The sequence below is a fragment of the Rhincodon typus genome, chromosome 30 (genome assembly GCF_021869965.1).
Source record: "Rhincodon typus isolate 14 chromosome 30, sRhiTyp1.1, whole genome shotgun sequence".
NCBI classification, from domain to species: Eukaryota; Metazoa; Chordata; class Chondrichthyes; order Orectolobiformes; family Rhincodontidae; genus Rhincodon; species Rhincodon typus.
The window spans coordinates 33,630,829-33,642,853 of NC_063361.1; the positions used below are offsets into that span (position 1 = coordinate 33,630,829).

At 43.4% G+C, this 12,025-nt stretch overlaps 1 protein-coding gene across 1 annotated transcript in view; it reads right to left on the reverse strand.

The window, feature by feature from the left end:
* The window catches only part of socs7 (suppressor of cytokine signaling 7), a 55,226-nt gene that overhangs the window by 17,499 nt on the left and 25,702 nt on the right, over window positions 1-12,025 (reverse strand). Inside the window, exons 2-6 of the mRNA XM_020531964.2 lie at window positions 10,159-10,223; window positions 7,388-7,492; window positions 5,371-5,496; window positions 3,740-3,855; window positions 2,449-2,617 (exon numbers count right to left, since the gene is read on the reverse strand). Of these exons, the coding sequence (XP_020387553.2) occupies window positions 2,449-2,617; window positions 3,740-3,855; window positions 5,371-5,496; window positions 7,388-7,492; window positions 10,159-10,223 (581 nt within the window). The remainder of the gene's footprint in view (window positions 1-2,448; window positions 2,618-3,739; window positions 3,856-5,370; window positions 5,497-7,387; window positions 7,493-10,158; window positions 10,224-12,025) is intronic.

Here is a 12,025-nt window from a genome sequence, read left to right on the forward strand (position 1 = left end):
CTGTTACTTGATATTAGATCGCAACAGATGCCATCTTAAAGGACACCAAATTTCTTGTTATATCGACCACCTAGTGAGAATGGCAAATCATCAAACTGAGAAGTTGGAAATATAATATTGTGCCTCCAGACATAGACTGTACATTGCATTGATAAAATATACAAAATAATCAACTAGGTAGCATGCTCCATAGATTATATAACATACAACTTGTACACCTCCTGCAATCTTCACCTGTGGGCCAAGATTAATAACATATAGCAGGAAAACTGCAAGCTAAGCTCGGAGAATTGAACCTCTGAATCATTCCTTTTCTGGTTTTTGACTTGATTTAAATCCATCAATTAGGTTCGCACCCTGTAATCACTGCCAGACATCCAGGATTGCTGCGTCTGTATACAAGTGTGAGCATGCAGGCAGGAACATGAAAGTCTGTTCTTAAACAACGAGCTAGTGTACAAGTGTGAGGTTTTTTTCAAACTGTAGTAGACAGCAAGTAAGTTTGAAATAACCTTAAAACAACAATCAAAGTATCTTCAAACCATCAGCTGATAGCAAGTTTCGTTGATGCAGTATTTAATTAACTTGTTGGCTATTTTGTACTGATCCTTCTTGTACAAAATTCCAGCATCGAATTTATGTCAAGACAAGTAAAAGAATTGCTGGAGAGAGAGGGGGAAATCATTTTGTCTTATGGTAACAGTCCAGTACAGGGGGCATGACCTTCAATTTACAGCAAGGCCTTTCAGAGCGATTTCAAGAAGCACTTCTTCAAATAGAGGGCAGTGGAAAACTGCTATTCTTGCCACAAAAAGCATCGAAGCCAAGGGTGAATTGAAAACATCCAAATAAAGATTGGTGGGCTTTTTTTTAAATGAGGTAAGGATATTATAAGTCTATGGAATCATGATGCAGATCAGCCATCATTATCTGAATGGCAGGAAAGACAAGGAGCTAAATAGCCTTTTCTGGTTTATATGAATCTTTAGCCTAGACTGTAGAGATTATTTTCTATGATGTTCTCCCAATCTTTCACCACTGTTTCTTTACGTACAGATTCTGCAAATTTTCAGCTGAAGTTAATGAGGAAAATCAGGAAATATCTTCTGTGAAAGGCAACAGCATTTTCAAATGACAATACAACATAAAGCATACAGGATATCATATGGGACTAATAATCCAGATGGGAGACCAAATCTCTCAACCCTAGTTTGTGAATGTAAATTCAGTTTTTATGAAAGAAAGAAACCAGTAGATGTAATTGTGAAGGTATTAAGTTATAGAGATAATCCAACTGGTTCCTCCATATTGGCTAGTCATCCTTACCTGGTCTAGGTGTGTGTGCGTGCATGCATGTGAGCTAGTGAGGGATGCCAGTTTCACAACAGCATCATTGACTGTTAATTGGCCAGTTATATCAAAGCATTACCATTGCTCTCTCTTAATGGGCTCCTGTGGTGTAATGGCAGTGTCCTTATCTATAGGCTAGAAGCTCAGAGTTCAATTCCCTGCCTGGATTTGCTAGCCACAGGGAGAGACTGCTTTCTTCCACCACTTCCCCAAAAGGAAAATGAAATGTGAAAAAGAAGATACACAAAGAACAGCAGCAAATTGATCAAAAGACCAGAGAACAGGCACTGTCAGCAACAGTATCACAGGCTCCACTTGCACAACCATTAGGAATGAAAACGGGACTGTTTTTAAGCAATGAAACTCAATTATAAACTTATCAATGCATCTTTCATTTTGCATTTGAACTGATCTTCTATTTATAAATCATGCCTTTCTTAATCTCATGATGTTCCACCTGATTAGCTAGATCTTAAAGTGTAGTCACCTTTGCAACATGGCAAACATGACAGTCAATGCGCAATAGAGATAGTAGGAACTGCAGATGCTGGAGAATCTGAGATAACAAGGTGTAGAGCTGGATGAACACAGCAGGCCAAGCAGCATCAGAGGAGCAGGAAAGCTGACGTTTTGGGTCGAGACCCTTCTTCAGAAAAATCAATGTGCAATGATCTCTTGTGGCTTGGTGTCAGATTACACTCCAATGAAGCAGCTTGGGATGTTTTACTAGGTTAAAAGCAGCACCTCAAGTGACACTGTTGCAGCACGGTGACTCAGTGGTTAGCACTGCTGCCTCACAGGGCCAGGGACCTGTGTGTGATTCCAACCTTGGGCGACTGTTTGTGTAGAGTTTGCACCTTCTCCCCATGTCTGTATGGGTTTCTTCCTGGTGCTCTGGTTTCCTCCCACAGTCCACAGATATGCAGGTTAGGTGAATTGGCCATGGGAAATGTGGCGTTATGGGATATGTTAGGGGGCTGGGTGTGGGTGGGATGGTCTTCAGAGGGCCAGTGCAGACTTGATGGGCCAAATGGTCCCATTCCACACTGTAGGGGCTATAAGGTTCTCAACCCAAGTTCTGATTGCAGGCACCCTCACCTCGATAATGTTCCATTCTGGTGTGGTGCGTAATTCCTTGCGAGCGAAAGCTGAGGCTGAGGATGTAACGTGGATCCGAACTGTCCCGTACCAGGAACGAACCATCTGGTTTACCCTTCAACTTCATTTCAGCATCATCCCAGTTCATCGGACCCCAATACCAGCCACACTGCAGGAGACAGAACAGCAGGCATCAGATTAGGAAAGACTTGTCCCCGTACTCTATGATTCCCTGCCTAATTAAAAACCGGTCTATTTCAGCCTTGAATATACTTAACAAACCAACCTTGCCTGCCCTCTGTGGTAAAGAATGCCAGATTCCATATCCTCAATAAAAATTCCTCATCTCTATCCTAACGGGACACCTCCGCACTCTGTGGTTATGTTGTCTATCCTAGTTTCCCATTATGGAGGCTCTCTCATTGCGCCTACGATGTCAAGCCCAGCACTGATCCCACGATCCTGCATTAGTCAGAGGTTGCCAAATGAAAATCCACCCACCCCACTTATCCTAACTCTCTGCCTTCTACTGATTAGCCAATTCTCCAACCACGCTATGTACACCCTCCACCATCATAAGCTCTTCAATAGCCTTAAGCACAGTATCTTAAACTCCTTTTGGCCATCTAGGTATTCCATCTACCAGTTCCCCTTTATCTAACCTGCTTGTTAAATCCTCAAACAATTCTAATACATTCGTTAGGAACAATTTCCCCTTCGGGAAGCCATGTTGACTCTATGATATGATGTATTTCTAAATGCTCTGCTATTAGATCCTTTCTCATAAGCGCTGACATTTTTCCCGAATGACAGTGAGCTACTTTTAAAGGTATAGTCACTGTTGTAACAGAGGAAATTTGGACACAGCAATGTGATAAGTAATGAGTTCATCAGATTTTTTTTCGGTAAGGTGACGGTTGTTGAAGGATCAATTTTGCCCAGGGAACAACATCCTTGCTCTTTTCTGAAATTGCACCATGGGAATTTTATATCCACCCAAGACACCAAATAGGGTCTCAGTTTAACAACTCGTCTGAAAGACAACACCTCTGGCAGGTGCTGTGCTCCCTCAGTACTAAGCTAACAGTGTCAGTCTGGGTTAGTTGCCCGAGTGTGGAACTGGTCGTCACAACATTTTAGCTCAGAGACAAATGTGTTACCCACTGAGCCATGACACAGCCACCCAAAACAGTTTCTTTTATGTCCTCAACATCTCCCTTCCATATTATTGATGGCAGTGAACATTTTACAAATGCTTCAAAATAACGTCGTAATGTCTGAAGGCCTTTACCTTTTCAAGTTCCCGCAAACTGGCTGCAAAGGTGTTGGAATCCCTCCTGTTAAACATGCAGTGCTGTGGCTGCACAGTCATTGGCCGAATTTGAGGCGAGTTTCTCTGCAAGGTGTCTGCAAGAGACAAAAGAAATCGAGTCTTGAATAGACAAATCTCTGCTTAAGAAAGGTGAGGAGCATAATCTGAAGCCAACAATCCCAGAGGAAGAACCAATCCTCTTCACACTAAGCTCTCTAGGCTTGGTCCGCCCTATCTCAATCCTCTGAGACCTCTACACTTCACCAGGTCAGGCTGATTAGAATTGGACACAATCGGTCACACCAGCCTCCAGTTACCCGGACCCCAAGTTCTGGCATTCCCTCTTTCCTCCTTTAAGACTTACTGCAGTGACCAAACTTTTGATGACTATCTTAATTACTCTTCACTTTCAATTTCTGTCTGATAATGCCCTTCTAAAATGCCTCGGGATGTTTCACCATGAGAGATGCTACGTAAATGCAAATTGTTGTTGGTGTTGCAGATTGACAGAGCTGGAGAAACAATGATGTTCAGACATCGTGGGATTTATCTAAAGGTGAAACATCTCCTTTCAGAATCGAGGCACTTTCAGTTTTTCTTTCACAATCAAAAACTCCTTAATGGCATAGGAGCAAAACCAACATCACAAAATTCAAATCCCAAGAACCAGGTCATCTTATTTAGAATCAGAGTCTTACAGCAGAAAAGGAGACTATTTGGTCCATCGTGTCAGTGCTGGCCCATTGAAAGAGCTAGCCAATCAGTTCCACTTCCCAGCAAATTTTCCCATTTAAACAATTTCCCAACTCCCTTTCAAAGGTTACTACCGAGTCAGTTACCACCATTCTTTCCAGGCAGCACATTCCAGATCACCATAATCCTTTCCTCTGATTTGCTGGCTGAACTGCCTAAATCTCCCAACTTCCTGACAAACAACAGAAAACTGCTCTTCCTATTCCTTCAACAAGTTTCTTCACAATTCCATACAGCTCCACTGAACCTTCCTTTCGCTTCCTCTGCTTGCAGGATAAAATTATTGCTGATAGAAGAAGTTGTCCTCCCAGTTTCTTCCTAAATGTAACCATTTCTCATCTTTATTTCAGAGCCAACAGAATCACTCTTGTAGCTCCCTGTGTGGCCAGTATGTCTGCTGCTACGTACCATGGACCAAGTGGCAGCCAGAGAGGGTCTAAACCGAAACCAAAAAGGCAGAACAAAATCGAGAAAACCTAAAGGAATTAGTAGAGCAACATTTCCTTGGGTGGATCTTACAATCAGCGTCAAAAATAAGGAGAAAACTAAAATAACTTCTGTTTCCCAACTTCTGATACTTTAATAGATGGTCTCCTCTGATGAACGAAAAATATCTTCAAAGAGTTTTGAAACTTTGGCACTCTCAACCCCAAAGGGCTGATGCGTTTATTTGTGACAGATTTTCTTTTTAAGATATTGATGGAATCAAGTGAAATGAGGATTCTGTGGGTAAGCACAGCTGAGGTAAACGATAGACTACAATTCAACTGAATGACAGACTAGGTTCGAGAGGCTGAATGGCCCCGCTTGTCTGCTCCTATTTCTTATGCTCTAAAGGAGTAGAAGCAGGATCTTACCGTTTAAGCTGAGACTGAGCTGGATGGAAGTGTGAGGTGGGGGAGGTGGTGGGAGAGGCAGTGACTGTAAACTAGCAGCAGCTGGGTTCACTGGGTAAGACAGAGCTTGTGGCCCCACGATGTCATCTGAAAAACAACACAAATCTCCTCAGAAATAAAACCGAGACACGGGCACAAACATGACAGGTACCGCTCCGCTGGGAGATAGTCATCCCAACACTTGTCACGAGATTAACAATGGCAGAAATTTCAACGTGTCTCCCTCCCCAACATCACTGTTCTCCCACCCCCACCCAAAACACTGCACGCAGATCCCCAAACTAATCAACTCCAGAATGAGGCTTGCTAGTGTTGATTGTTGGTTTTATATGATCCAAATGATAGTCTCCGTATTCCGAAAGATAAAACTTAATATTTAACTGCATTAACAGTGTTATATAAATGTAACTTGTTAGTGCAGTTGTTAATTACACCCTATTTTCAGAGTTTCTGGAGTCTTTACAATCAAGCAAACAAACAATAACTCATTGTTCCGAGATCACAAGATTCATTAAGTGAACCAAGGTCTCTCTTTGCTGGATTAGTTGGACAAGGTGAGTGTGTATACGACTGTAAAGATGTACAAGAAGCATAAACTCACAACATCCAAAAAGGACAAACCCACAACATCCAAATGAACCTTACCAGTGGGATAGAAAGGCACAGAGTAACTTCAGTGGTGGTGGAAATGGTGGGCGATGTTTAACAGGCTGGGTTTTGAGACAATATTAACCATTCTACATTGTATTCAAAGTCCGAACGATTCCCTAAGTATGAAACAAGTAGGGAAAAACAAGCAGTGCTTGGATATTACAATCTTCTCGATCACTCAAGGAATAACCAATTGCATGGATCACTGGAAGACTCATCAAGCAAACCTCATTGGATTTAGCTACACCTGTTTAGAGATAGGTTGGAGCTTCCTAGTTGGGTGTGCTGAATGACCTTACCGTTTCACAATGTGCTGGTGTAAGCAATTGATAATTTCGTATACAGGTATACAGCTGAACAAATGGTCAATTTTGAATAATGCATTTGCTGGACCAACAGATGCACGTCTCTGGGGGAGGGGGGAGCGTTTTAAAATATATTGTATATCTTAACCTTTAGATCATATGTCACAACATTTCCTTTGAAAATCATGGTGCATCATATTATTTGGTGTGTCTATATCTGGCATTTACAATAATTTATATTCTGTTGGCTGAAGGACGAACACTAGATACCAGATTTATATGATCGTATGCTCACTGCCAAACCAAGTGTTTGCACTGGACACAGACGGCTCACTGACTGTGAAGGTGACTTCGCTTCTGGTAGCTGAAGTGCCTCTTTCAACACTCTGCCACTGAATGTTGAGGAATTGGTGGAACAGAGACATTGAACACCACTGTCAGCAGTTTACAACACAGTGCCAAAGGGGGAAGAAATGCAGGGACACACAACAGGAACAAACAGTCATGAAGGCTCAATTATTTCACTGTCCTCAGGTAAACAATTCTTTTAGCTGTGGAACAACAGATATATGGGAACACCACCACCTGCAAATTCCCCTCCAAGCCACTCACCATCCTGACTTGGAAATTTATCACCGTTCTTTCATTGTCGCTGGGTCAAAATCTTGGAATTCCTTCCCTAAGGGCATTATGGGATATGTACACAAAACAGACAACAGCGATTCAAGAAGGCAGCTCCCCACCACATCAAGGGCAACTAGGGATGGGCAATAAATGCTGGCCTAGTCAGTGAGACCCACATCCCACAGGTGAATACAAAATAGAGAGTGACGGGGCACTCGTCAGGGGAGCCCATAAAAAATAAGCAATGTGTAATTTGGGAAAAGCCATTAACAAGTGAATGTGATTGAATATTCCAAGCAACGACCTAGACTGGCCACTCTGCGCAGTCTGCAAACCGTAACAGAGAACCGTAACCCGACAACCGTGCCGAGCAGCAGACTGAGAGCCAAACACCGTACCGAGAAGACTGAGGCTCCGACGGGGTGGGGGTGGCGGTGTTGGCAGATGAGGCGAGGGGGGTCCACGGCGAGAGATGTCCAGGTCGACCAGTGACACAGTTTCCCCTGATCAGAGGAGACAGAAAGAGGTAGTCAGTGAAAACAATTTTTGTTTCCCCTCCCCAACCAGCCATCGACACGGTTTTCAGATTCTGCCTTTTATTTTACCCCTCGATTCCTGTTGGAGCGTAGCCATCATCTCTGCCCATTGTTCCCATTCCACTGGCATCACCAAACTCAGCTCTGTGCCGAGTGCCAGGAATGGCTTATTTTCTTTTACTGGAAGAATGACCACCAACTCGCTACCAACCATCCAGTCACATCTAAGCACATACACACACCTTACCCACCCTCCAATCCCTGTAGTTTCAGCTCCCCCTAAACTCACAGCACATGGCCACCTGTATCATTGATCTTTACCATGAGTTCACAGCCAGACAGGGAGACATTGGGAAGTGACAGTGACAGAAAATTTTTTAAAACATTTCTCAACAATCACTTCGCGACAAACAATATTGTTACAGAAAAGAAAGAAAATTGTACCTAGATAATTGTTTTTATGATTCTAAAGGACCTTCACAGCAGAACTGAAAGCAGATTTTGTATCCAACCACGTAAGGAACTACAAAGACACTGAATTAGTATTTGGTTAAGAACCGGGAAGAGTCCTATTCAGCACCTTGTGCCCAGTCTACCATCCCATCAGATCACTGCTGATCTGTTTGAGTTCTAAATGCCACTTCCCATATATCCAAGATAACCTTTGATTCCCCCAGCTAAAAAGAATTTATGTCTTAAAAATATTCAATGACCTCACCTCCACTGCCTTCGGAGACAGAGTTCCAAAGTGTACAACCTTCAGGAACTGAAAGTGTTCCCTCTTCTCTGCTCTAAAATGATGCCCCCCTAGTTCTAAACTGACCCACAAGAGGAAACATTCTTTCCACGTCGACTTTGTCAACATCATTCAGGTTCTTATATCCGTCAAACAAATTGTCCCTCACTCTTCTAAACTCTGTTGGAAACGAGCCCTGCCTGGCCAATAATTACCTCCAAAGGCAACCCGCTCATTCTAGATATCAACCTATTAAGCCTCCTTTGAAACAATGTATTTACATCCTTCCTTAAGTAAAGGGACCAAAGTGGTGCAGTATTTGAGATGTGGTCTCCCCACTATCCTATATCCAAAAGGAGGATTCAGGCATAGAGATAGAGGAGTGTAGGCATGACCTCTCAGTGAAAAATAAATGTACATGATAGAAGCAACTAGAGAACATTGTAAGCCAGGAACACATTACTGAGGTGGGGAATGACAAGGTTAGGGAAGGAACTGAAACAAGGATGAGACTTTTTTAAAATTGGGGTGTTTGTCAGATCAGGAACCAATCTGAACACAGGAGAGATGGGTGGACAAACCTTATTTCAAGTTAAGAAATATATACCAAAATTTTGAAGAGATTAACTTGATAGAAGCTGCAAGGTGCCAGGGTATTTGAATAATTAACTCTAAACATAAAACAAGATTTATTGTTCCCTGTTTCCTCATTTCAAGAAGGAATTATAGGGGGTTACAAAATACCAAGAATCACCAAATTGAAACAGAGGAGTTTGAAAGCAAGAGGATAATTAAAGCAAATAACTGATCACAAAAAGTGATGAGGGGTTAAAGGACTGAGATTTCTTGGCATACAAGAGAACTTTTAAAAAGAAATCAAGAAAGGGGTTTTTTTCAAAAGAAGTTCTCAAGATTGTTTGCCACATCCTCAAGGGTACGGGTAGGGGTAGATGTCCATGCGTGTGTGCACCTAGTACCCTAGTAAAATATTTATTCTCAGCCAAAATCATATCATGGTTACATGGGCATTATCACATTGCTGGGTAAAACTACTCTGTTGTGTTTCCTACATCACAAAATTGACTACATGACAGAAGTACTCATTGATTAAAGAGTGCTTATGAATGTTGTGAAAGGTGAAATATAAATATAGATTTTTCTTCTCTACGAGGGTGCACAGTTTTAAAGCGAGTGGAGGTAGATATAGGAGAGATGTCAGAGGTAGGTTCTTTACTCAGAGAGTGGTAGGGGCATGGAATGCATTGCTGGAGAGGGTAGTGGAGTCGGCCTCATTAGGGGCATTTAAGCGGCTATTAGATAGGCCATTGGATGATAGTATAAGGTAGGGGTGGAGGTTAGATAGACCTTAGGTTTAGGGTAAAAGTTTGGCACAACATCGTGGGCTGAAGGGCCTGTACTGTACTGTACTGTTCTGTGTTCTCACCACACATTTTGGATACTAGCCCAACAATGGATCTTGTCAAAAGTTTAGTGTGCAACTCCCCAGAGTTCTATCTCCCTCCCTCCCCCCGCTCCTCGTGCAATCATTAGAATCAGTACATTCTCCCACCCAAGACTGGGGAAATGATTCACTCAGAACCTGACACTGCCCTAGTCTCTGGGATGGTTACTTGGAATAAATTTATTTGGGGTGAAGCAAATCACGCTTTCAACGGAGGAGCAGAAGGTATGTCAGATCTCTGCACAGTACTGCCCTTCTCACTGAGCAGTAAACTGTCTCATCTTGGAATAGTGACAAGAACAGGAGGAAGGAGAGAGGTTGAACGAGAAAGTGTATGTAAGAGGAGGAGCAAGTGGTGGAGCAAGAAAAGGCAGTGGATAAAGAGGTGAGGGTAGTGCAAGAGGAGTCAGTAAATGCAAATTAAAAATCCCTTACCTGCAAAAGGTGATGCTAAAGACACCGGAGTGAAGGCACTTTGTGTCCGTGTCAGCCTGGGCTTGCTAAAAAAAGAACAGAAACATCACACAAAAGTGGCCGGAGAATCCTACAGAAACACACGGAGGCTGGTAAATCCAGGAACATTCCCCCGCACTCGGTTAAACGGTCAAACTCGCCCTGATTCAGAGGCTAGCATCTTATTGCTGAATGGTCACCGACGCTTTTAAAATATCCACACTCCTGTCTCATCGCCTTCCTAGCCGGTGGGTGGATTCCCTGTCTCACAGAATAAACAAAGGGTTTGTTACAGGACAAAAATCCCCAGGGGTTTAAAACCTGGCTCTGAATGGCTAGTCTTATTGAACAGCACGTTCAGTACTTGACCCATTCCTTACCATCCCCTCCCTCTGTCTGTCCCTCCCTGGTGGCTCTGGCCTCAGAGGGAGGTTTGAAATATTGAATACCTTGCAGCCTCCAGCAGCACAAGGTCACTAACAGCTTCAAGGTTCACTCGGGTACACGGTCAGTGCGGCCACTTCCGATCTTTGACTGAGCCTGTCAACATCCAGGGACAGTGCGACACTCCCTGGCTGTCAGCACAGGGACGATCCTCCTACCTCTGTGCCTTTTGTCAGAACAGATTCCAGAGCATCTGTTCCCGTGGAATTTGGGGGACATTAACGAGCATCTGGTGCAGCAAAATTCTGAACGACCAACAATGTAATCGGTGGAATAAACCGAAGGAGCCTCTCCATGCCCCCCTCAGTCTCACTGACAAGTCGCTGTCATCACTCGCCCTCTGCACGTCAGCGCCTATCGCTGTGATTCGGTCAGTGTAGGATGCTGGGCATCTCAGTGTTTATTCCCGAGACCACAACAGTGGTTTAGGAGTAATGGAGTCTGAGCATAAACGCTGCTGGCGATTGTACTAATTGGACACATTCTCACAGCAATCTGTCCAGTTTAATACATGCAAATACTAACAAGGATAAAACTCTGCTGGAGGCATTTGTAGGGGTCATCACTTACAAAAACACGAGAAGGAACTCCGTCCAAAGTGCATACATTGCAGAATGTGCATCCACCAAACAGCAGTTTCCCACCCCCTCCTTTCACAAACAAACAACACCCCACTCCCTCCTCCACTCGGAAAACACCACCCCACTCCCTCCCCCACTGAGCAAACAGCCCTCAGCTCCCACCCATAACCAGATTAACTGGTCGTCCATCTCATCGCTGTTCGTGGAATCTCGTTGTGCACGTTCCTTTATAGCATCATCCACTCACTTCAAGGTATGATAGGTCTTCACCAGAACAGAACTGTTACGGTTCAGAAGGATGCCGTTCGGCCCGTTGAGTCTGCACTCTCTCAGAATTTGATTTAACACCAACCTCCCTTGTCCATATGGCCCTGTTCATTGCTTCTATTTAAATATTCATCTAATACCCTCTTTAATGCCTCAGTTGAACCTACCTTGACCACACTCGCAGGCTGTACCTGCCAAACCCAGACCAGAACACTATGTGAAAATGTTTGTTCTCACCTCGCATTTACTTCTTTTGCACAACACTTGAAAATCAAAAGACAGTTTTCAATCCTTTTATGAATGGGAGGGGTTTCTCCCCATCTACTCGGTCCAGACTCCTCATGGCTTTGATAACTTCTATCAAATCTCCCCTCAGACTTCACATCTTCAAGGAAAAAAATTCCCAACTTATCCAATCGTTCCTAATAACTGAGGTTTCTCTGGACCCTTCCTCAAACTTCTTCTGCACTCTCTCCAATGCATTCACATCCTTCCTAAATGTGTGGTGCCCAGAACTGTACACAATACTCCAGCTGAGGTCTAACCAATGTCTATAT